The sequence below is a fragment of the Numida meleagris genome, chromosome 4 (genome assembly GCF_002078875.1).
Source record: "Numida meleagris isolate 19003 breed g44 Domestic line chromosome 4, NumMel1.0, whole genome shotgun sequence".
Classification (NCBI taxonomy): domain Eukaryota; kingdom Metazoa; phylum Chordata; class Aves; order Galliformes; family Numididae; genus Numida; species Numida meleagris.
The window spans coordinates 22,348,472-22,373,406 of NC_034412.1; the positions used below are offsets into that span (position 1 = coordinate 22,348,472).

At 47.9% G+C, this 24,935-nt stretch overlaps 1 protein-coding gene across 1 annotated transcript in view; it reads right to left on the bottom strand.

The window, feature by feature from the left end:
* Positions 1–20,881, bottom strand: part of GPC1 (glypican 1) — a 174,548-nt gene extending 153,667 nt beyond the window's left edge. Inside the window, exon 1 of the mRNA XM_021397196.1 lies at positions 20,401–20,881. Coding sequence (XP_021252871.1) covers positions 20,401–20,557 — 157 coding nt within the window. The 5' untranslated portion in view covers positions 20,558–20,881. The remainder of the gene's footprint in view (positions 1–20,400) is intronic.

Here is a 24,935-nt window from a genome sequence, read left to right on the forward strand (position 1 = left end):
GGGGGTCCCCATGTTTCTAAGGTCTTCCCTAGGCCTCTCCATATTCCCTGCCACTCAGCATTTTCCGGTTTTGGGGAGAGTTTCCTCCACATAATGTAAATTATTATTAGGAGGAAAACATTCAAAGCAATTGGTATCACAATTGCTAGATTGAAATTCCAAGGGTGCATAAGGAACTGAGGGGAGAAGCTGGAAGCCAGCCTCACCACGGTGCTGTTTGTAAAACTAGCCACTCCCTCCGGGAGGTACAAGCACCAGGCCGGTATCTCCATCAGCGCCATTATGTAGCTATATGTACACACAACTCCAACACAGAACATGATAGCCTTAACCAGAAACCAGTATGTTCCGAGGAACATGATTACCATTAATCCTTTATGCATCATTCCAAAAATTGAAAGCAGATCTATTGCCCGCATTCTCCACCAATATTTGTCACGGTATTATCTAAGGGTCTGTGTCCGTGACAAGGGGGACAGGCCCGAAAGAAAAAAAACGAGAAAAGAGGAAGGAAAAAGAAAATTGCCGGCGAGTAGGGGCCGCCCCCCCCCACCCCCGGAGGGGTCCGGCGGCTAAAGCGGCAGAGAAGCCGCGGAGCCACAACCTGGGAAAACCAAAGGGAAGAGGGGGACCCGTAGACGGATCTAACACAAAAACAGCGGCACCGATCTGAGGAGGAACAACTAATTTTACTAAATATATCAAAATGAGGCTAGTAGAATTATGATAGAGGGTTTACAGGCTGAAAATCTTACACAGTAAACTGCAGGAGGACCACGTGCTTTCTCCGCCGGGCTGGAAAGAACAGACCCCGCGTCTCCCACGCGGCTTCCCCACCCCCTCTAACGCAAAGACCCCTGGGCAGTGCACCTCCTCCCCTCCCCCTCAGAGGGCCACACCAAAAAAGGTAGTTTGCAGTAACCAGGGAATTAACTCTTTAACTGCCCGTACCTTACATGATGTAATGATGTGGAATACCGACAACAAAAAATCACAAAACCATAACACCCAGGCAGGGCTGCTGGCAAAGAGCAATTTTCATTTGGTGAATCTTTAATTTCACGTTCTCTCAGCACTCTATTGCTCACCTTCCCTTACACAAGCACGAAGTGCTATTTTATCTCTTTCCACCACATACCTCTATTAGAGACAGAAGCCATTAGCATGGTTAGATCCTACATACTCAATCTCGCACAGGTGCAGAGCCACAAGCACGTGCCCACCGTGTCACCATGATCAGCCCAAAGCCTGTGAAGCCGCTGGTATGTATGAGCCATGTATGCAAGAGGATGTAGCAGAAGCACAAGGACTGACATTGTGCTCTGCTCAAAGTTACCAGAGAAACTGCAAACCCATGGCTTGACTCTATTGCAGAGATTTCTGCCTCCAGAACCATTAGTGCATTTTCTTGCCTCACAGCTCAATTCAAGAAGGCTCAAACCCCTGGCCCCTGTGTGTGACAAGCAGGATTTTCACTTCGTCAGTCCTGCCAAAAGGCCTTCACAGCTGGTCCCTGTGCAACGCGGGCAGCCCTGGTGGGGCTGAAAGCAGAGGAACCCAGACAGCCAGTCAGTTGGGAAGCCCTGTCCTATGATCTGGACATGCAGGAAGCAGCAGCACCCAATGGTCTAGACTTGGGGTTTCTTTGCATGAGATTGGTGGATTGGTGTTTATGCCAGCAAAGTGACAGCCTTGAGAACTCAAACAGAGGTTAGGATCTATGATCAGGTTGCATTTTAGAAGTACATTTTAAAAGGAACTGTTAACTCCCAGCCTGGACAAGGTGGAGAGCTTTTCCTTATGAATTATAGATATGCTCTCTGATGCAGAAAATGCCAAAAATCCTTATGCTCAGCTAAATGTAAGGGAAGAGTTAGAAAAACGACACAGAGACACCTCATTCTCCAATCTGACATGAGCTGACAAAGATTGTTCAGAAGCCAAGGGCCAGACTTTCAAAAGTACTCCCACAAGAATCTTAACAAGTGGTTAGATATTCAGACAGCTCTGCTCTGATTCAGGCACATAAATGAGGTGGACAGATTAAAACAAAACAAAGCAAAATTCATGCTGAGACAACAGCAGCTGTCCGTGTCCACAAGCAGCTGAGCACGGAAGCTGAGAGGGAAAGAGGGGCCGCTGGGGAATGCTTGGGCTGCGGTGCGTTTGTCAGAGCTGCCCAGCTCCATTGCTCCCACTTGCACAGCTCCAGTGACACTGCGGAGAGACGTCCCCCTCCTCCTGCAAGGTGCTGGTGCCAGGAGCTTTGCAGAATCTGCCAGGGGAACATAGCTGGAAGAAGGCACCACAGGCAAAGCACCAGAAAATGTGGTATCGGGGCAGAAAATTCAGAGGTGTCCAAGCAGCCTCAGGAAGTAACCCGTTTTGGTGTAAAGGATGAAGAGCCTCATGAGATTTGGCAACTCAAACATTACACTGCTGCAAACAAACATCTCAGCTTCTGCAGATGTCCACGAAGGGCTGTCAAGGGATATGAGGAAGTTGGCCATAAGAAAATGCTTAATTCAGACCAAAAAGGCAAGAGTGAAAGAGCGTGGCAGATCTTCTGAGGGTAAAGCTACAGACCTCACTTATTGAATTTCCCAGGATTCAGACTTTCAATTTGATAGAGTTAAAAGGCCCTACGCTGGCCTGCCCAAGCCTCGAACCAGCCAAGTTCAGCCCAGCTGCTGCTGTTCACAGCTACAGCAGCACCTCTGAGCAGCAAACTCCTAGGGAGAGACAGCTTCCCCAGCACAGCACGGGCATTTGAGCAGTGCCAGATAGCTGTACAACACCAGTTAAGGCAAAATTATACTTACCTATTTCATTTGAAAAAATAAAATTCCATTTAAAATTAATGTCAAGGATGGTGGTGTTGTAAAAGTTGTAAAAGCACAAGACAGGAAGAAAGCCTCCCTTAGTGTGCACCAACGTACCCTTCTGTCCCATGGAGCGCAGGCTGCTAGAACTGCACAGATGCTGTCTCACTAAGAAAGATTGGGGAGTTCTCCATGATTTAATTTCTAATCTGTAGTAGGACACCAGCAACGCTTTTGATCTCATCTGTCAGCTCTTCTGTTTTGGCCTTCGCAGCATTTTGTGGCTGGTGGTGAATTGAGGACATGCAGAGCTGTTTATCAAGTCTCTGTCCATGAGGCTGAGTGGGATATTGCAGGACTGGTTTTCATGATCCAGCTGTTCTTTCCAACTCCATATCCTTATGAGATAACCTGTCAGATTTAATTCTTTCTGTCTGAAGCACAAATGAAGTCAGTACTAACCAAAAAACAATCAGCTACATTGCAGAAAACAAATTCAGAATAGGCACAATTACATGGAGAATTAGTTTCTGTGTACATTCAACTCAACAGGACAGCCCGCTACTCTGCCTCTCTCCAGATGGATTTTACAAAACAACTTTCCGAGCTGCTCCAATCATGTTTCCTTATCAAGCAGCAGACTTGCTTGTTTCTGCAAACCCTGCTCCAACAGAGAGTCCTGGAAATAAGAGATAGGCCCTGAACATCTGTCACCTGGGAGGTTAGCTTAGATTGTTTTTAATAGTTTGTGGTACTCATAACTGGTTTTAGATCAACAGGGGAAAACCATAGAAAGAATGAGATCTCTGTCTCTAAGCTCACATCAAAGAGCAGCTTTAAAGAATGAGTAAAAAGGCTGTCAAAATAGGAAGGCTTTACCCAGCAGCCTAACAAAACAGGCTTCAAACAAGCAAAAAAAAGCGTGGCCCTAAACAAATTAACCAGATAGGGAAAGTGTTAGCTGAAAAGTAAATATTTAGCAGGGCCCATTTCTACTAAAAAAAAGACAAAAACAGATCACAAAAGAGATGTTTTTGCTGTAGAAAGGACAACCATAGGATTTGGAAGTACTTACAGTCCTTTTCTGCACTACTGACTGTGCTAAAGTCATCAGCCTCAGATTGGCTCTCCATTACATTGCAGTGTACAGGCTATTCACTTCGTGACACGAATTTCTCCTGCAAGGCTTCTTTAAGCTTCCCTTTGTACCCCCAGCTTTTTAACTGCTATCACAAACCTTCAAGATTTAACCCTGGGAAACAAAGAAGCAGTCTCCTGATACAAAGATTAATGCCATTCCACAGGGAAGTGCAGACACATTAATATTCCCAGGGCTTTCATTCTGCCAGAGCCTTTGCCCCAGCAGCCTGCAAGGCAGGTACCTACACACCCTGCCCAGGAGCAGAGCTGCCTGCTTGCTGCCCTCCACACCAGCAGTACATGCAGCAGCAGCAGTTTGGAGACCTCCTCCTCCTCCATGCTGGGCTATGTCAGAGCAGATGGTGTTCAGTGCTTCTATCTAGAGCAGTGCTCAGCAAACCCAGAAATACTTTCTCTAACTTGTCTCTGACATTTCCTAGACTAGCTCAGCCTCGTGGAGAAGCATCTCCTCAATCACCATGCTTGCAGGGAGCCCTCCATAAGCAAAAAGCTTCTGGCAGAGCCCACTCCTGTGGCCAAAAAACATCCCCTGATCTCCCAGCCCCTCAGAGCAGCTCCATTTGTGTTTGAAAGCTGCACCACTACAACTATCTGGTATCATACCCTCCCCTTGGGCATTTCTCCAGGGAAGGGAGGGCACGAGCAGCTCCCCAAACCTTGGAACTATCTCGTGAATACAGCTCCTAACCATTTAAGGCAGATGATCCAAATGCAGAAGAGCCATTGTCATGGTTTTGTGATTTCTGTTGTCAGTATTCCACATCGTCACATCATGTAAAGCACTGGCAGTTAAAGAGTTAATTCCCTGGTTACTGCAAACTGCCTTTTTTGGTGTGTGGTCCTCCGAGGGGGAGGGGAGGAGGTGCACTCCCCAGAGGTCTTTGCATTAGAGGGGGTGGTGAAGCCGCCTGGGAGAGGTGGGGTCTCTTCTTTCCTGCCTGGCAGAGAAGCACATGGTCCTCCTGCAGTTTACTCTCTAAGAATCTCAGTTTGTAAACTCTCTCTGTTATGATTTTACTGGCCTCAATTTCGATATATTTAGTAAAATTAGTTGTTCCTCCTCAGATTGGTGCCGCTGTTTTGTTTTAGATCCGCCTACGAATTCCCTACCTTTCCCCTCTTCCCTTTGTTGTCTTCAGGGTGTGGGTCCGCGGCTTCCCTGCCGCTTTAGCTGCTGGACCGCTCGGGGCCAGCCCTTACCCTCCGACAATTTTTTTTTTCTTCTTTTTTTTTCCGGGCCTGTTCCCCTTGTCATGGACGCAGATCCTTAGATAATACCTTGACAGCCATGTGTGTTTGCATTCTTTTTCAGCTTAAGACAGACAAAAGAAAGTGCTTCTTTACACTGTGGGTAGTGCAGTTCTGGAGCTTGCTGCATTGGGCTTTGTGGAGGCAGACAGTATGCTACCAGTGAGACAACAGACCAGACAGACTCATGGTCAAGAAGTCTATTAATGGATTAGGAAGGGATGTAGTTGCTGATACTCCCCTCCAGAATCTGTAGGTGTTGGGGAGTACCAAGTGAGAGACCTCAGAAAGGTGCCATGATCACACTCCCTCCCTAATGGTATCTTGGTATCACTATAAGAGCTTGCATAGCTGGGCAGACTGAGATGGGACCAGTCAGCTTCCAAGCCCTGCTGCTGTACGGGCATTAGGCAAAATCCATAGCCCAAAGCACCATAAGTAAGACACTGCAGAGAAGAGCTAATCAGCCTTCTTCATTGCACCTGAGTCTCTTGCACACCCACTGAAAAACAATGCTTGTCTCAGCAGCTGGTCCAAGCACAAAGAGGATGGTCACACAAGCACATTCACACACAGCACGGGAGTGGGGTGGGAAACAAATTACCCCACACAACCATTTTTAAGCCCAACTTGATGTGTTGCATGCGTGATTACTGCAGAAATCAACATGGGTAATTACAGCCATCTGTATCCATTACTGCCATTTGTATGTATACTCATGGTAACTGCACGTTAGTTAGGCATGCCACTGCACAAACATATTAAATAGCTAATTTAAAAAAACACAGACCTTCACTGCTTGGGAGGAGCCCATCACCAGCTAATTACCAGAACACATTTTCTCCATCTGTTAGACAGTTGCCCCTCCCCAAGATGACCAGGAAAGATGGGCCTGGCCAGCAGTCCCAAGGCTCTGCTGCAGCGGGGAGCTTCTTGTGCATGGGCCTTCCTTTGTGTGGCAGTGCTTTCGACCATGGCTGCTTCTGAAAGCATGGCACTTCCACAGAACAGAGGAATGCTTTTGGATTACTGCAGGTGACCTCTGGATTAGCCACCCAGCACCTCCACACCACTCGTCTGCAGACACAGCAGAGGTTAACTGCCTAATGGGAGAGCAGACTAAGCATCCCAAAAAGTGCCTCACCATGCTGGTTTCTCTTCCGGCTCTTTTTTCTACAGCAAGCTACTAATGCAACAGCAGATTATAAATACACAGAGGATGGCTGTGCCCCAATGCTTCACTGACATATGGTTCTGTCTTCAGTCAGAAGCTGTGTGGATTTAAATTTAGGAATGGAGCAGGAGGTTGGGTTTCAAAATTCCAAGATAAATCCTCACAGAGGAGGCAGTGAGACCAGAATTTCCTCCCTCTGGTCTAGCCTTAAAGCAGATGGGAGCATGGAGACAGTGCTGTTAAGCAGATCGCAGTACATGTGCAGCCCTACAATGCCATGCCCCGTTTCGCAGCTGCTGGGAGCTCTGCAGCTATGGCCCTTGGTGCCAGGTGCCGCTCCTCCAGCACCCATGTGGCCAGGCTCTTACTGGAAGGGCAAAATTTATTGCAAGTCAATTGCTAGAGCAATTTCTTGCATTACAGCAAAGGCTGTCAATACTCTCCCTTGGGTTGAATCAGCATTTTCATTAGCTGCCCCTTCCTTTTCAGAATGAGCATTGTTGTAAAGGGACAATCAGCTACAGGCAGAACAGCTTTGCTCATTTTTCACTTGTGGTAAAGAAAGGAACATACAGATTTCAAATCATTGTGAAATACTTGTGAAACAGAGAAAACACTTCTTCCTGCACACGTGAAATGCTGTGCTGAAGAAGCCACTACAATCCACTAAAATGTACAAAATGCTTTCACCGTTTGGCCCTGTAAGTGCTTTTGAAGCATAGATACCTTGGTTATTGAGAAGCACAAGCCAACTCTCAGATTTTACCTTGCTTGTCCTAAAGACAGCTCTCCCTAAAGAAAGGAGAAAAGAAAAAAAAGAAGAAAGTAATTTCTGTTGCTCCAGGTAGTGGCACAGAGGCTCCAGCCAATGGTGCTTTATCAAACATTACCTATGAAAATACCTACCTGGATCATCATGGTTTTTTATCGAGCAGAGGAGGCGGGTGACTGGCATGGCTGAGCAAGGACCTACAGCTAAAACTGAGGGATAAGAGAGAAATGTACAGGAAGTGGAAGCAGGGTTGTGTAGCCTGGGAAGAATATAGGGACGTTGTCTGCATGTGTAGAGATAAGATCAGGAAAGCCAAGCTGAACTTGGCAAGGGATGTGAAAAATAACAAGCAGCAGCTCTACAGGTACATAGGCAGGAGTCAGACCAAGGAGTGTGTTCCTCTTCTGATAAATGAGGACAGAGAACTGGCTTCCTCAGACATGAAAAAAGCTGAGGTGCTCAGTAAGTGCTTTGCCTCGGTCTTCACTGATAGTCAGGCTCCACATGTCTGCCAGGACCCTGAACCTCTGGGTGTGGATGAGAGGAGCAGATTCTGCCCCACTGTAACAGTGGAACAAGTCCGAGACCTTCTCATGAAACTGAATGTATGGAAGTCCATGAGGCCGGATGATATCCATCCCAGGGTTCTGAGAGAGATGGCTGATGTGGTTGCTGAGCAGCTCTCCATCATACCTGAAAAATCATGGCTGTCCAGTGAAGTCCCCGGTGACTGGAAAAAGGGAAACATTACTCCCATTTTTAAGAAAGGGAGAGAGGAAGACCCAGAGAACTACAGGCTGGTGAGCCTCACCTCTGTGTCTGGGAAGATCACAGAGCAGATCCTCCTGGTTACCATGTAAAGGCACATACAAGATGAAAAAGTGACTCGAGACAGCCAGCATGGCTTCACCAAGGGCAGATCTTGCCTGACCAATCTGGTGGCCTTCTATGATGGAGTGACGGCAACAGTGGACGGGGAAAGGGTGACAGATGTCATCTACCTGGACTTCTCCAAAGCCTTTGACATGGTCCCTCACCACATCCTTCTCTCCAAATTGGAGAGGTATGGATTCGAAGGATGGACAGTTTGGTGGATTAAGAACTGGTTGGCTGGTCACAACCAAGGGGTTGTGATCAATAGTTCTATGTCTGGGTGGAGGCCGGTCACAAGTGGTGTCCCCCAAGGCTCAGTCTTGGGGCCGGTGCTCTTCAGCATCTTTATCAGTGACATAGAAGATGGAATTGAGTGCACCCTCAGCAAGTTTGCAGATGACACCAAGCTGAGCGGTGCAGTCTATACACTTGAGGGAAGGGAAGCCATCCAGAGGGACCTGGACAGGCTGGACAAGTGGGCCCATGTGAATCTAATGAGGTTCTACAAGGACAAGTGCAAAGTGCTGCACGTGGGCTGGGGCAATCCCAGGTATTTATACAGGGTGGGGGAAGAACTCCTTGAGAGTAGCCCTGTGGAGAAGAACTTAGGGGTCCTGGTGGATGAGAAGCTGAACATGAGCCAGCAGAGTGCACTTACAGCCTGGAAGGGCAACTACAACCTGAGCTGCATTAAAAAAGGAGTGGCCATCAGGGAGAGGGAGGTGGTGGTCCCCCTGTACTCAGGTTTTGTGAGGCCCCATCTGGAGTACTGCGTCCAGGCCTGGGGGCTCCAGCACAAGAAAGACGCAGAGCTCTTGGAACGGGTCCAGAGGAGGGCCACCAAGATGATCAGAGGGCTGGAGCACCTCTCCTATGAAGAAAGGTTGAGGGATCTGGGCTTGTTTAGTCTGGAGAAGAGAAGGCTCCAGGGAGATCTCACTGTGGCCTTCCGGCACTTGAAGGAGTGTATAAACAGGAGGGGGAACGATTGTGCACGAGGGTGGATAGTGAAAGGACAAGGGGGAATGGCTTTAAACTGAGACAGGGGAGATGTAGGTTAGATATTAGGAGGAAGTTTTTCACACAGAGGGTGGTGACGCACTGGAACAGGTTGCCCAGGGAGGTTGTGGATGCCCTGTCCCTGGAGGCACTCAAGGCAAGGCTGATGTGGCTCTGGGCAGCCTGGTTTAGTGATTGGCGACCTTGCCCACAGCAGGGGGTTGAAACCAGATGATCTTTGAGGTCCTTTTCAACCCAGGCCATTCTACAATTCTATGATTTGACCAGCCATTCTGATGGGTTCACACTTGCTAAGAAGTCTTCTGACATTCCCTGACCAGCCCCTTGATTTCTACAGCTTTAAACGCATCCTTTACACACACACACATTCCTTACGCTCTCCTCTAAGCACTTACTGTTTACCATTGTGCAAAGCACTGGGTTCAGTACCTTCTAAACCAAGGAACACGCCTTTAAAGAAAAATTCAAATGTGTTGTGAAGAATGCTGTCTTCTCGTACTCCTCTGACCATGCTGGGGCAGGCTGCAGCCCATGCTGCCTCCTGCCTGCCCAACCTAATGGGAGGAGCCACTCCTGGCCCTGTTCTCCTCCAGCATCTTCCCCTCTTTGTGCCGCTTGACCACCTCGGCCTTATTGAACCAAAGGGAAAAAAAAAAAATCATCTAAACAAAATCCTCCATCCTTCAATCATATGAGAAGCAGTAAATACGCTGAATTAAGTGCAAAGCAAGCAGTATCTTTATTTGGTTAATTAGAATTGCTCATCAAATGAAGACAAAGGAGTGATTTACTGCAGAACTGGTACAGGTAGTTGTTGCATAAGTACATTCCTGCATATTTGGCTACTTTAGGAGTATTTTTTAATTAACAGTTTCTCCTTGGCTAAAGCAAACCATAGAAAACAAGGTAAGAGGAGTTTCACACAAGGACACTGCCGGATCCCTCCACTGCCAGCTATTTTTTTCTTCAGGGAGGATTTTAAATTAAAAGCAGATTGCCTTCATTAGTGTTTCCAGAAGCTGTGTAACTGCCAAAGCTGACAGCAACACAACTGCGATCTGCAAATTTGGCAAGTGGCATTTCTCTGTCTACAAATGGCAGGTAATGTCATTCGCATTCAGAGGGCTTTTGTGGGGGACATGGCACAAAGAGAACTCTTTCCCTAGGAGTGGGAAAACATCTCCAGTGGAGCAGCTCAGCAGTAAGGGGAAGGCCTGGTAGTATTTTCATCCTCCTTCAAATTCCTGTGCAACAGCTGTGGGACTGACACACAGCCTGGGCCCAGAGCAAGCAGAAATTTCAACTTTGGTTTACACATTGCTCCACACACACACACACACTGCAGACATACCAGCTCACACCAGCACTTGGCTCTAACCTCGAGCTCAGCACTCAGTGACTCCGCAACATTGGCTTCTATCCTCAGAAGAACTACAGGACCCAGCTCTTGTTCTGCAGTTCAACTCTCTTCTACCTCACGGTGAACAGAATTCATTATCCTTTGAACTAAACACTAAATGATGAGTTGACAATAATTAAACTGAAAGAAGTTAAAGGAATTTATTATTACATGATCTGCTAAGTAAATTGTTTAGGTACCTGTAATCAATAAGTAATGATAAGGTAAAATTAAAAACAAACTCTTCTGCTTCCAAAAAAAAAAAGGAGCCAATGGGCTCATAAAAATCAGTTCAGTGAGGCCCATGCATCTTGTTAGGTTGAACAGCACAGCATTTTAATAAACCAAAAAAATGACTTTATCCATAATGAGCAACAAAGGCAGAGCGTGGCCCTAAATTATGCCGCTCCTGTTTATCATTCATGTACCACAGGATTGATGAAGATTTATGGTCCCATTGTGCTAAGTACTGTACAGTGAAATATCGTGAAACAGTTAGATGTACTCCAAGAGTATATAATTTAAAGACAAATTACAAAAACAAGATATTATAATTTAAAGACAGTAATGCACAGATCGGGATTGGAGATACAGAGAGATTGAGCAACTTGCCCAAGGTCATCTCAGATGTGTGCCAAAGCACAAAACTGAACTCACATATCTGGAGTACCAGGATAAGTTTTGTCTTATATAGGAGAACATTTCTCCTCCTCCTCCTCAATTTCACTAGATGTTATATTTCATTAGCTAACAAGTAAATTCAGAAAATACAACCACTGCAGGGGAGAACTGGAAGGATTTCCTTTCACTCTTCCTTCTCTGAAGACCTTCATTAATGGTGAAGCTTTACCTATGCATAATCTCAATCTATCTGCATGACACAACTGCAGCATTTGCACCGTTTTGCAGGGCACTGGCTCCATTTTCTTGGTTCAGGCCTGTTCAGTAGTTAGAGATCACAGCATGATTTCCCCCAGCCTTCTGTCTCCCAGCCTTCACTCCTGAATGCTCTACAGACCCAGCTTTCACCACTTCCCCTTGTACATCACGTACTCTATCTAGCACCCCAGCCATCTCGGTGGTCTCTGCTGGGCTTGTCCCAGTACAGCCACACCTTTCTTTTACACATAGCCCAAAACTAGACACCGTGCTCCAGATACTGGCCTTAGTGATGTGACATGCTCAAAGCAATCAGTGATAGCAGGATAACACAAGACACTGTGTTGCTGGATATACACAGATCAGCAGATATATTTAGGAATGCTAGTCCTAAACCCTGTCACATAGTGTATTGGTAACTATGAAAAATTTTAATTAATTTGTGACTGTGACAGGAGAAAATGCTTCAGTGTAACACAAACAGTAGCGGCCATGCTACTTATTAAGGCACAACTCAAGCCCCTAGACAGCTGATCCGGGATACCGGGACAAACAATACTGCAATTAAACACAGTGGCTTTCTTTCCTGGCTTTCAATGGAAATGTGCCCAGTATCAGAAGGTATTTGATCTCTATTTGAACAAGGTCGAAGTCACAGAGTACTTTTGGCTAGCACCTGGGAAGATTTACTCGTTAAAATTTCACTTTAATTTAGCCCTACAGAAGTGCTGTCAACATTTGTTTTATGTTTCCCCTGAAAGTTCCATTCCATGGAGCAGCAAACTCATCAGCAACAGGCAGTGATCCTGATACAAGACATCTGCATGGCACAGGCACAGTTACCTAAACAAGGAATTTGCCAGTGAAACTCACTTCTCTCACACCGCAGCTAACCAAGTAAGATGCTCACCAGGTAAACAGCCCAGAGAGCCACTCACAGCACACTGCCCCTCTCATCCACGCCCAATTCCAGCTCCCCACGCCTATCACATACCATCACCAAACCGAGCTCTAGCACACAGTAGAATCTAAGCCACACTTTCCACATCCAAACCTTTCCTGTCCCTGAGATCAGTGCGTAGCAGAGGCAACTCAGTCAATGTTTACTATTAACAGATCAAATAAAATCAAGTGCAGCTTCCCAAGACACAGCAAGTCCAACAGTCACTGACCTCATCACAGAGCCTCCAAGGAGGACAAAGGCTCACCCAGGCGGCCATGGCACAGCCTGTGTGACCACTCCCCTGAGGGAGCAGTTCTGTGGCAGCACTGAGGAACGAGCACCTTGCCCTGCTCCCCGCCCAGGGACTCTGCTACCCAATGTGTTACAGAGATTCATGCATGTATTTATGTAACGTCATATCATCAATTTTGCTTATCTGGGCTTAATTGATGGTGTATGCTAGTAGTAGATGAAAGGGCAAAAGCCAACTGGAGCACTTCTCTGACCTGCACAGCACACCCTCTGCCCCACAGCCCAGCAGCCACCCTCCGCTCAGAAGGACAGAGCTGCAGCCCCCTGGGGCCTGTGCCCTATCAGCGAGACTCCTACACACAGGTTCCCAGTATTGTGCAGCTCTTCCCCAAATTCACAGCAGATGGGACTGCAGGACGGCCAGGCCTCAGAGAGCCTCCCTACAGAAACACCCCTCCTTCCCCCTTGACATCCGAGCCTCTGGGAGACCTCCCACAAATGAAGAGGGGAGTGAGAGTTCTGCAGGGCAAGTTTGGTATTCTGTCACAGAGCCAAGCAGATGTTTGAGAAATATAAACTGTTATACAACTATTTTAAGCTCATGCAGCTGTGCACAGCCAAGGAGCTGCACTGGGAGACACTGCTGCTCTCCTAAGGTGCTCTCATATCTTGGGACCCCATCCACAGCTTAACAAACAAAACTTTCCCAGAGTCATCCACGCTATCACATCCTGTTTAAGTTTACAGTAGAGGAAACTGCTGGAAAGAACTAGAGGGGCTTTTCCAGGTTCACAATGAAAATGTGCATCCAGATGGGGACCACTCCAGCCATCCTCACACTGCACTGCTGGGAGGCAGCAGAAAGAGACCAGATGTGGTGGTACAAAGCACCACCACCTGCGTGCTGCCCCGTGCCATGCTCGACCCTCACCCCAGGGCCAGAGCATGGCCCATCTGTACAGCCAGATCTCTGCAGACTTCACCGCAGCACCATGAGCAGAAGGCACAAGAGACTGACAGAGGTACCTTCTTTCTGATCCATATTAAAAATGTAAGATTAATCTTAATTTCTGAAGGCACTTAACAACATTTTTATTTATGAACAAAAATTTATCACCAATGGAATTTACGTAACATTCCTATTTTAGAAATACGCCAGTCCGCACCAGTTGAGAGGTAAGAGACTTGGGTAACGCTAGTGGAAACACGCCAACTAAATTACACAGCATGGTTTTACAGTCCCATAAAATACCAATCTTTTTGCAAGCCAAAACTGTTTGTCATAGAGAATTTCATTTTAGTCATATAAAAGATTGACTGTGTATATAGGTACTATCACATTGCTCTGAAAAAACGCAGTAAAACTTGTTTTCTTGTTTTAATACATCAGAAGAATGCATAGCAATTTTAACAAGTGTTTTACTCATGTTGATAGCAGAGGAGTTCATAACAGCTGGGCAGTTCTGTTCTTTTGATTCACACTGCACTGCAGATGAAGAGGCACAAACAAATTAGTTTTATAATCTCTGCACATTCAACACAATTGTGATTAATGTATTTTCTAGAACACAGAGCTAGGGCACTGTGGATAACTTACAGCATAACCCTCTTCTTCCAATCATATGGGGAAGAAAGGTTCCCATGTCTGAAAAATCCCAAGTAAAACAGGAGCCCACTACTGGGCACACCACTGACCCAGCTCACAGCCCTGGCACGTAGAAGCAAGCATTTCAGGTGCCTACAGTCTAAAGCTTGGCTACTTTTTGCAAAACAATGTGGAGTGGAGGTAACCCAATTCCCTGGGAATCAAGTGTTACTTCAAGACAGGTTTCACCTGTCAGGGATATAACATTCTGAACAATAAAGCATCAAAATGTATAGGCAAGGCATCACAGGAAGGGCATTCTGTCCTCCACATGTGTAAAGTTAAGAAAAAAAAAGGAAAAGAAAGTCTTATCTTCCACAAAATTTTGTATTTTATTTCTAAATCAATGGCATCTAAGGCAACCTTCTGCAAACTACAAAGGACAATGGAATAATCTTCAATCTTCTGCTGCTTCCTGCAGCCTTTGGGGTCCCACTTCTCCAAGTCTCATCCCATCATAATGAAACAGAACTACTCTCACAGCTGTCAGGAGGACACTAACAGTTCATGTTGAACAGACAGGAAAGCACAAAAGCAACTTTTTCCAGGAGGATTTGAGGACAAAGAGTCTCAGCCCCATCTTGTTCCATGCTACCACACAAACGGAGGTGCCTCTGCCCCCCCAAACTGCTATGGAACCACTCTTCCCCTCTCATACTGGGGTCAGGCAGTAAGCACATGGAGGATAAGCGTTGAAAAACACAGCGCAACTCTGACCTAACTTACTTAACTAGGAACAAAGAGGCACCTGCTTAGGATTTTTAGAAAGATGGTCTCTGCAAGCAGTCTGGAAAGGGTGGATGAAAGCCAACATCAATTGTCCCCCCTCACTTTGTTGTCACTCCACCAGAAGTAGTGCTTCTGACTCTCTGTTGAAAGAACATCAAGCTGAGGAGACACTCTTGGATGGGAAAACCAGAAGTGACTGCCCCTTTGTTATACGCCTGCTGCAGCACAGAACACAGGGGACATGGGAGGCCCTCTGCACCCATCACGGTGGCAGCTGGCAGCACAGGGAGCTGCAGGCGCACCCTACCACTGCAGGATGGGGTGCTCCATGAAGAAAGCTTCAGGAGGGCTTGTGTTACTGCTTGTCTGAGCAGCAGCAACAAATGCATGTACTGTCCTGGAAACTATGGGCAGGAAAGCAATTGCACTTGATGGCTGCACGTGCTCAATGAACAGAAGTCAGGCAGTGCCAGCAGGGCCGACTGAGCACCAGGGCAGCGTGCCATCTTGCCACCATCCCCTGCAGAAGGCAGTCTGCTCACTACAGGAACAAAAAGCAACACGTGGGACAGTGTTTATAGAAAAATAAACCGGTTTACAGACTGCTGCGAGGGGACTGAACCACAGCACTGCACCTCATACAGCAGCAGGATCGCAGCAGGGCCAGGAGCCCTCCTCGGACCAACAGCTCTTTGGGGCAGCGGCTGTCCTTCCATCCTGCCTTCGCCTTCTGTACTGCACCTGATACAGTGTGATGCTCCCCTCCCCAGTCCAGCAGGCAGCAGCAGGCAGGGTGCAGAGCCTCTGCCCAGCTGCTGTTGATAGGTAGGTGCTCCATGCCCCCTCATTGCAGCAGTCATTATGACCTGCAAGGGAAATAACACCTCTGGCTCTAAACAGACATTTTTAATAATCAAGTTAGCAGCTCCCTCCCTTCTTTGGTTAAGTCAAAGCACACTTAATTATTGAAATTACCCAGTGGAATACATCTATCCTGTCCCCTCAACGTGAGACAATTGCACCGACAGTAACAGAACATTAAACCAACCGCTTCACAAGCCCTGCCAGAAGCCGTGCATCTCCTACCAAATGCATCTGGCACATCAAGACACCAGCTGGCATCAGCTTTTAAACAAAGCTGAGCACCAACAGGGCAAGCATGGGAAAGGCAGAGCCAATGGGAGCGCCGCAGCTTGCTGGCATGTGGTATCTCTGGCTATACAGGAACACACATTTTCTGGGAAACATCACTCTTAATCACTTTCTGCTTCACCAACAAGAGAAGCTGCTGAAATAGTTTTGTCAGACAAGCTGATAAGGATAATTATGTGATGAGAGCTTAGTCATCCGTATCGCAGTGACAGAGAAGCAGATTCTCCAAAAAATATCACCAACAGAAAACGCTAAAGAATATCTAAATATAAAGCTTTCCAAATTTCAAACGTAGCTGCGGTGAGCTCCCGGCGCACCGGCACGTGCTGCTCCGAGGCACGACAAGCCACTAGAGGGAGCCCATTTTTCTCCATAAATCTGATTTTCATAAATTGTTTTGTATGCATACATTCTGCACTGACAACACAATAACAAAATGTATATAAATATGTATATTTTATTTTAAACTTGCATAATTTATATGGCAAGGGAGATGCACAGATCAAGCAAAGCCTACTCCAACATTAACACCAACGTATTTGCCAAATGGAGGACTTCTCAAAATTCAGTGTGCTTTGATTCACCAAGAATAATGTTTCAAACACAGATGGCTCAAAAGGCTTTTCCAATTTGTCCTTAAGTCCATTAGCGTACACAGGCTGGGATTGCATCCAGGAGTTCCCCACACAGCAGCTAGCCTTGAGCCGCTGTTCCTGCTCCGCATGATTACAAACCGAGCCCAACCACAACCTCAGAGAGGCTCCTTTTTCAGTCTCGTGGCGCATATCCTTCCTTGGATATGTGAAGGAGCCCCTGATTTTATTTTTTGTACTACAGACACAGGTTTGTCCATATTTATGCCTTTCATACTGCAGCTGCCAGAATTTAAAATGCTCTCCAGTATTGGCTTCCATTACCTTCTTCACACTCCAAAAGCCTCATCAAGTCCAGCCTTGCAGCCAGACCTGTTCTTTACTTCTCTAACATTCCTCCAAACGACTTTTTACACATGCATTTGACAATGTTTTCTTTACAAAACAGAAATATGCAGCCTGAAAGGACCAGAAGACGAAAACAAATTGTTTGACCTCCATTCAGCAAAGGAACCAGGGAAACACAATCCCGAGATACTTAACTGGATCAGCAGCGGTGCTGCCTGGGTTTCTTCCGCACCCTCCTCTTTTGGTGCATTATATTCATCTCCATGTCAAGCAGCTCAACCTGAGAGTACGGTAGGCCTAAGGATTAATCACAGCAATGAACAAGTCAAAGCAAGGGCCAAGCACATCCACGTCAAATCAGAATTCTTAAGTCTTCTCTGGGACAAAGTAGAACTCCTCAGCTTGAAACACTGCAGAGCATCACCCATCCTCCATCAGCTATGCTAAGATCGCCGGCAAGGCCGCAGTGACAGCTGGATGCTCTCCCAGAAGGCAGAACTCTCTGCAGGGACACTCTCTCTCATCACAAACCTCACTGTGAGCCCAGGAAGACCAGCCCTCTAGCATAGGCCCGAACAGGTATGCCCAGAGGTACAGCCTCAGTCACAGTGCAGGGGTCCAGCAATGGCACATGGGTAGCAAGAACACGAGAAAGCAGAAACAGATGTTTGCCAGAGGAATGAAGAGAAAATAGAAGAACTGGTAGATCTTGAACTGTTTTCCTGTATTTTTCAGGAATCCCGGGAGGGGGCTGTGGGTCACCCAGCCAGTGGGTGGGAACACTTCTGCACACAGGAAAACTTAGCTCGAGTTAGTATGGTGTAGGGAAGTACATGGGGTAACTTTCCCAAACCCAAGTGGGAGGGAGCACTTCCCCCAGCACCAGAAACTTTCTCCTGTGCAGATCTGCACCTGAGAATTGAGTGGATGTGGGCCTGTCAGGATTACTAATATGAGCAGATGCTTCTTTCATGTTTGGGAACTTTGCCGTGGACTTCAACGTAATGAGATATAACACCTTCTACATTCCCGAAACACACTAAGAACGGTACCCGACACATTTAAAGCGCTTGGACGTGTTAATATGTACATCATCAGCAGAAAACAGGCAGCCCTGTCTACGTGATCTGTGAGAAATGTGGTACGCCAGGAGCCTATTCCTGAACCAGATACTGATCTGCTACCCGGCTAAAAACCATGTCATGGTGCAACCGATCGGTACCACCATCAGCAGGAACTGCTTTCTGCTGAGCTGTGCAGACTTCATGTTACTCATCATCCTCCTAAATCATAACAAAGAATACAGACTAGAAGGTGTAAAGCACATAATAAATAAGCTGAAACCAACACAAAGATGGCCATTTCAGCTGGAACACACAAACCCCTTGGAACCCAAGTCCTGGGGTGGCGAGCAGCACACGGATGGGCTCTGTGGCTGGGCTGGTGGGACAGCAATGTGTGTGGTCCAATAGAATGGGGGATTATGAACTGCACGATACCGTACTTACACGCAGGGACACCACGTGAAGGTCTTGAGATTCCTCCTTTTGGAGACAGCAAAATCAGAGCTACCTCCTGTGCTACCTGCGCAGCTGCTGCAAAGCACAGGCCGCACACAGCACTGTACTCCAGCAGGCATATTTCTGAGGCTCCTGTTCAGGCGCTCCAAGGTTTTAACTGCACTGGGTGAGTACTACACCAACAGAAAAGGGCATTCCTGGATATTTATCAGCAAGGAGGTACAAAAAATAATTACCTATGCAAATCACCAAGTCCATTAGCAATTTCAAGACTGGGCTAATAACAGAGACCTGCTGATGATGATAGATAGAACCTTTTTCCCCTAGGTACTTTATATTACTGACCAGGCAGTATTCCTCATTTTTTTTTACAGCCTTTATCTATAATTTCCCTGAAAAGCAACATCTAGAGCTGCCCAGTTAGATGCTACAGTTTTACATACTGTTCCTTGAGACATTCCAAGCCCTTCAGAAATAAAACTCCCAGTTCCTAGAAATCTTTGTGTCCTTGGTCACTTTCTGAATGGCAGCAGCTGGAGGGGACAAGACGCTCCACACACCACTAACCTGGGACACCTGTAAGCACAGCACTGGGACTCCATGTGCCTGCCCCTGTGGTGCTGCTGCTGCACACAACGCCATTGCTGTCCCGAGCGTCTGCAAACATCCAGCCTTCCAAGAACTTCCCACGTGAAATGTGACTGCTAATGTATTAGTGTCTGTAATAACTAGATGCGGATTTATAAGAAGCCACTTTCTTGCTTAACGGAATTACTGTTCCATTGATAGTGATGCTCAAATGATTTTGAAATTGCCCACTGCTTCACCTCAAGGACTGCTCCTTTTATTTTGGAAACTCAGTCTCGGCTGCAGCTTGACAAAGGTAGTTTAATTTGTTCACATTTGTGAGACACTTAGATGGTTCAGCCTTATCCACTCGCGGGTCGGATACCAAATCTGTTTCCCTAGAAAACAATGCAATGAAACGCTCAACATACAGCGTACTGTAGCTTAAATGTGAACTACAAACTGCAGTCTTCCTGGGGTGTCCCTGTGGGTTGGCTCCAGCATGTACGCCTGCATGTTTTATGCTTTGCCTGAAGAAGGAAGCTCCCACAAGTGGGGGGAAAACTCTCAGCTATGGGTCACGTGTCGGTGTATCAAAACTTCTACGTGAATTAAAAAGAAAAACAACAAAGCCTCAGTATCTGCCCTAAGCTTTTATTTTCGTCCCTCGGGGGAAGGGAAGTGAACAGAGGAGGTGGAAAACAAACAAACAAAAACCACCAATAAATCCAACCTGGAGTATTCTTTGCTAATTCACAGATTTTCTGTAAAGAAAAGGAAAACATCCAGGATTTCTCAAAGCAGCCAGAAAACCAAACGCACACACCGATGCAGGCTGCTCAGCTTTCCCTCTGCGCTGCACAAACTTGACACACAGGCGTCTTTCTCCCGTTTCATTTTTACTGACAAATGCCCTTTATGGGTTTGCTGCCCATCCGAAAGACTAAGTTAAGCGATCCTCCTCTCCCATAACCTTGTGGTATTTTCCAGCTCCAAGTCCCATTTCTATTTGAATACTCTGTTTTCTAAACGCAAATGCCGAAACCCTTTCAATCGTGCTCAAAGCAGAAGAGACAATGAAAGTGCCCCGCACGGCGCGGAGCAGACGCTGCGCGCACCCCGTCCCCCCGCTCCGCCGCTACAAACCCGCGCGCACCGCGCCGACCCCCAGGACGGGCTGAGGGACGCCGCAAGGAGCGGGGTTCTCGGCAGGAACCGCTCGACTCCGACTTCTCGCTCCGAACTCCAGCCCGCCCCGAGCCGTGCCCCTCGGCCGCAGCCCACTCCGCCCCGCGGGACTCACCGGAGATCTCGGCCTGAGGCACGCCGTTGAGGCTGAAGCCCTTGGCCCCATACAGCTGCCGGACCTCCGCGCAGCTCCTCGCCTTGCTGCCGCTGTCACCGCGAGCCGGGGCGGAGGCGACACACAACAGCCAAAATCCCCACGGGAAGAAACGCATCCTTCTCCGCTGGCCCCGCCACCTGGCGTGCGAAGGGCAAAGCCAAGGTCCCGCGGCGGGGGCCCCGGCGCCGGGCGGAGCGGGGTCCGGACAGCCCCGGCGGGCCGGCTGGCGGCGGGGGGGCGACGGGCTCTCGGGCACTGCCCGCGGCGTGCGGGGAAGAGCCGGGCAGCTCGGTCCGGACGCCGCGGCGACTCCGCGGAAGGGTCAGCGATCCAAGTTTGGCCGGGCCGGGTCCCTTCCCTGCCGCGCTTTGAAACCCCGAAGCGTGACCGCGGAGAGGGCTTTTGTTCTTAGCGCGGCCGCATCCCCGGGCGGTCCCGCCGCGATGCTGCCGGCTGCGGCCGCCGCCGGGCCGGGCCGGGCCGGGCCGGGCGGAGCGGGGCGCGCTGCGGGGCTGCTCTCGCTGTTGGGCCGGGCTGCGCTGGGCCGGGCCGGGCTGCGCCGCACCGCTCCCTGCGCGCCGGCACCGCTCCACCTGCGCGCCGAGCCGGGCGGCGGGCGGGGAGGCTCCCGAGCGAGGCAGGGCTTCCCCCGCCGGACGTGGCATCACGCCGGGCCGCGCCAATCCCGCGCGGGGCGCTGCCCCGCCCCGGGCCCACGCTCCGCCCCGCGCCACCGCCCCGCGTCCCCGCCGCGGGCGCGGCGCCGCCCGGAGATCCGCAGCCCGTCAGAGGCAGAGCGCGGCCCGGCCCCGGGAGCTGCCCGCGGGCTTGGGGTGCCTCTGCTCCACCCGGCTCCCGGCTGCAGCGTCTGGGCCGCGGGGCGAGCGGGCACCGCCGGCAACACCTGGTGAGCAGGTGGTCCCCTCTGCCCTTCGGGAAGGACGTCCTGAAAGCGGGCGGTGAGCCCCATCTGTCTGCCTCGCGGTCCGGCTCTTAAACCGCAGGCTCCGATTTCCCTCGGGTGTGGTGGGAAAACGCAGAAAGACGAATCGTAAAACGCTTTGCCAGATCGTTGTGGGGAAAATGTCTTAACTGGGAGCCCAGGAGTCCCAGCAGAGGCCTGGGAGGTGGAAAGTGCCCCTTCAGGAGAAGAGAGGGGATTTTCAGCTTTTGGCTCTGCTTTCGGGTTTTGTTCCTACAGCAGTGTACCCTGTCCTGAACCCGGCACCCCACAGCTCTGCTAGCTGGGTGCAGTCTGCTCCTCGTGGAGCTGGGGCATCTGTCAGCACTGAGTGATGAGTAATGCCCCAGAGGAGTTTTTGGCAGGTACCTAACACATCTGACAACAGGTGGAGAGCCCAAAGATCAGTTCTCTAGGAGCAAGTTTTTCTATGGAAAAAGGACAGGGAATCTACCAACTCCTCAACTTATGCACTTGTGGGAGTTCACACGTTAACAGATATCAGAAAGTCTACATCAAAAAAGCACCATTGCCATGGGCACCAAAATTATTCAGCAAGCATAGATTTGGGGCAAATTGCTCAGACCTGAAAACTCGTAGGAAGGCTAGGTCAGCCAGTTTGCTTCTTCAGAACTGCTTGCTCTCAGTGAAATGATTAAGAGAGAAGTGACAGCAAATTAACAGCCCCAGGAAGAGGAAAGATGGCAGTAGCGATGGGGAAAGTCACTGCTTTCCTATGAAATCGCCTAATGATTTCCTAGGAAATCTTCCTAACTAAAATCATCTGTGAAATACAACATAGGGAATTAATAGAACCAGACTGTAAAGACAGGGTTTTGTAATGAAGGTCACGACTGTGGTGAGCCCTCACTGTGACCGAAAGTTAAAAACTGTGAGTCAGGTACAGCCTGTGCTTCTTCCGAGGTCTCAGTTCTTCTATGGGTGATGTCATGATTTTCAGTTGTAGCTGTGTTTCTCTGATGCACAGTTTAGAAACCCAAGGCTTGAAGCTTCCCAAAGCTCGGTGTGCCTGAGTTCAAAGCTTGCTTTGTGGGCTGTCTGGAGCATGGAAATAACATGCCATGGATAATATAAAGTCGAACCCACCCTGTTTTTAAAAGGGATCTCTACTGTAAGCACAGGAGTACAGCACATACAACAGGCTAGCAAGTACAATGTACACAAGGTCACACAAGGTTACTTCAGCTCTTACTCCTATGTATCTGCTCTAATTTTGTAGCGACAGGTACTTGGCAGGTCAGGTTGGTGGCTGGAGTTGATGATCTGAAGATTTTCTCCAACCATGATGATTCCACGGTCTGTAGCCCTTTCCCCCTCCCAGGCCTTGAACACAGCATTTAGAGACCTATGGCAGAGACCTCATTTAATTAACCCAACTGTGGTGACAGCAGAATACAAGCACCAGAGGAATCATACAAGAATCTGTATTGTCAGGACTATGGAACACAAGGATCATGATTCTTCCTCCTGGTGCTGAAGCACATCTGTTTGTTTCACTGATTATATTTTTATGCATACCCAGGATTGTGGCTATGTACATTTCAAAAATCATTGAAACAAACATCTTCAAAGTGTCACAATGAAAATACAGTTTTGGCATGTGTTATCAATTGTGTGTGTTTTTGAGGACCAGATCCACTTTCTGAAGACTCACTTAAAAGAATGGAGCTTGGCACAAAGCGAAGAAGATTATCTAATGACTGGCAGGAGGAGCTAGAACTGAGGTGGAAAAGAGGGAGCAAAGTAAAACACAAGATGAGTAGACAAAATGCAGAGGAGGAGAAAAGCACACGGCCAGCCAGCAAGAGAGTCAGGAAGACAGAAAATCCATCCTGGTGTGGAGATTGCCTCCTGACAGTCACAAGAAAAAAATAATGTCCACTGAAAAGCTGATCCAAGCATTATGAAGAGACAAGAATGATGAAGAAGAGCCAAATCATCTGGCACAAGTGTGGAAAGCTACGCTTGAAAAAATAATACGAGTGAACAAAGGCTTTGTGCAACCTCAGCTTCCGCAGGATGTTTTCTGTTCCTCTAGAATGTTCCAAAAGTTCTGTATTTCAGTGGACGTACCTCTGTTTTTCATATTGAAGCAAATTAAGAATTGTACATGCAGCAAAGTATGTAGAACCAGATCTCCAGCTGGTTCTAAAAGGACCTATACTGAGTCACAGCAACCTGGAGTCTCACAGCAAAACCAGAGCAGCAACAAACCCGGATACCTTATCAAATTGTATTGTGTCTTTGATGCCGCATTGAAAGAACAGAGCATCCCCACTTGAATTCACTACGCACCAAGCACACTGCTGCACAGAGTGGGGAGGAAGGAGGGGAAGGAAATGGGCAAAAAGAGGTGATCTGTAACTTCCTCCCTCTCGCCAATGTCATGTAATGAAATCTTCAGCACCTTTCCCTTAGTTTTACACTACGTCTCATTGTGGAGAAACATCAGAAAACCTGGCACCTTTAGATTAAATATCTTCATCAAAATACAAGTATCTCCGTCACTTTTCTGCTGGTTTCTTTTCATCTCTGCTGTATCTGCCTCCTACAGGAATTCATGAAAGCTCACCCCCTGCTCTCCTCCCTCCCTTCCCAACACTGGCTGCTGTTCAGCAGAAGCTGGCCGTGTGTTTTGCTCAGTCAAATCTAATTAAGTTATCCAGAAGATTTTCTAGATAATGCTTTGCTGTCTACAGCTGCTTACTTCTCCACTGGATCTTTCTTCATTAGGAACCCTCAGTTTCCCCCTGACACGTACAGGCAGAGTATCTGGTTGTTTTGGTTACTGAAAGGATCAGATCAGTCCTTCTGAATTGCTGGGGCATCTGTGGACTGCTGACAAATCCAGCTTGATCTCAACTGACTGTGCAAGAAGCCATTTGCTTACAGAAATGCTAAGGCTTGTGGGGATTTGTGTGTCCAGATTCCTTAATTGAGAATATCATTCAATAGGTGTACAGAGCTGGGGATCCTTCCCAGATCTCAGGGAAGCCAGACTCAGGCTCCAGGAGGATGAGCACGAATCTGGCTGCTGAGGAAAAGATAATGAGGGGCTGCGCTGCAGACAAGTGCATGCCATGCAGCCAACCTGCTGGTCAATCCTTGAGCAGCATAGACCAGTTTCCTTTAAAACAGCGCTTATTCCTCTCTGTGTGGTTATTCAGAGGGAGATTATGGACAATCAAATAATTTCAAACAGGGAATCTTGCTAAGGCAGGTAATTGCCACCCTATGCTATCTTTTGAATTGAAGATCCTGATTTTACAGCAGTGACTGAAAGAAACACGTTGTTTTAATGACCTCTTACAAATGACTCCACCCTTCAGCACAGTACTTTTGCTATATATAATGCAGAGATTTCCCAGTAGAAAGAAGACTTAAAGTCCAAAAAAAAAAAAAACAACAAAAAAACCCCACAACAAATAACCACACAATAAACTCACTTGAGAACCTCTGCTAATTGAGCCTGCCCGAGGAAGTAGGTTTCATTCTTTCTGGATGTGACTTT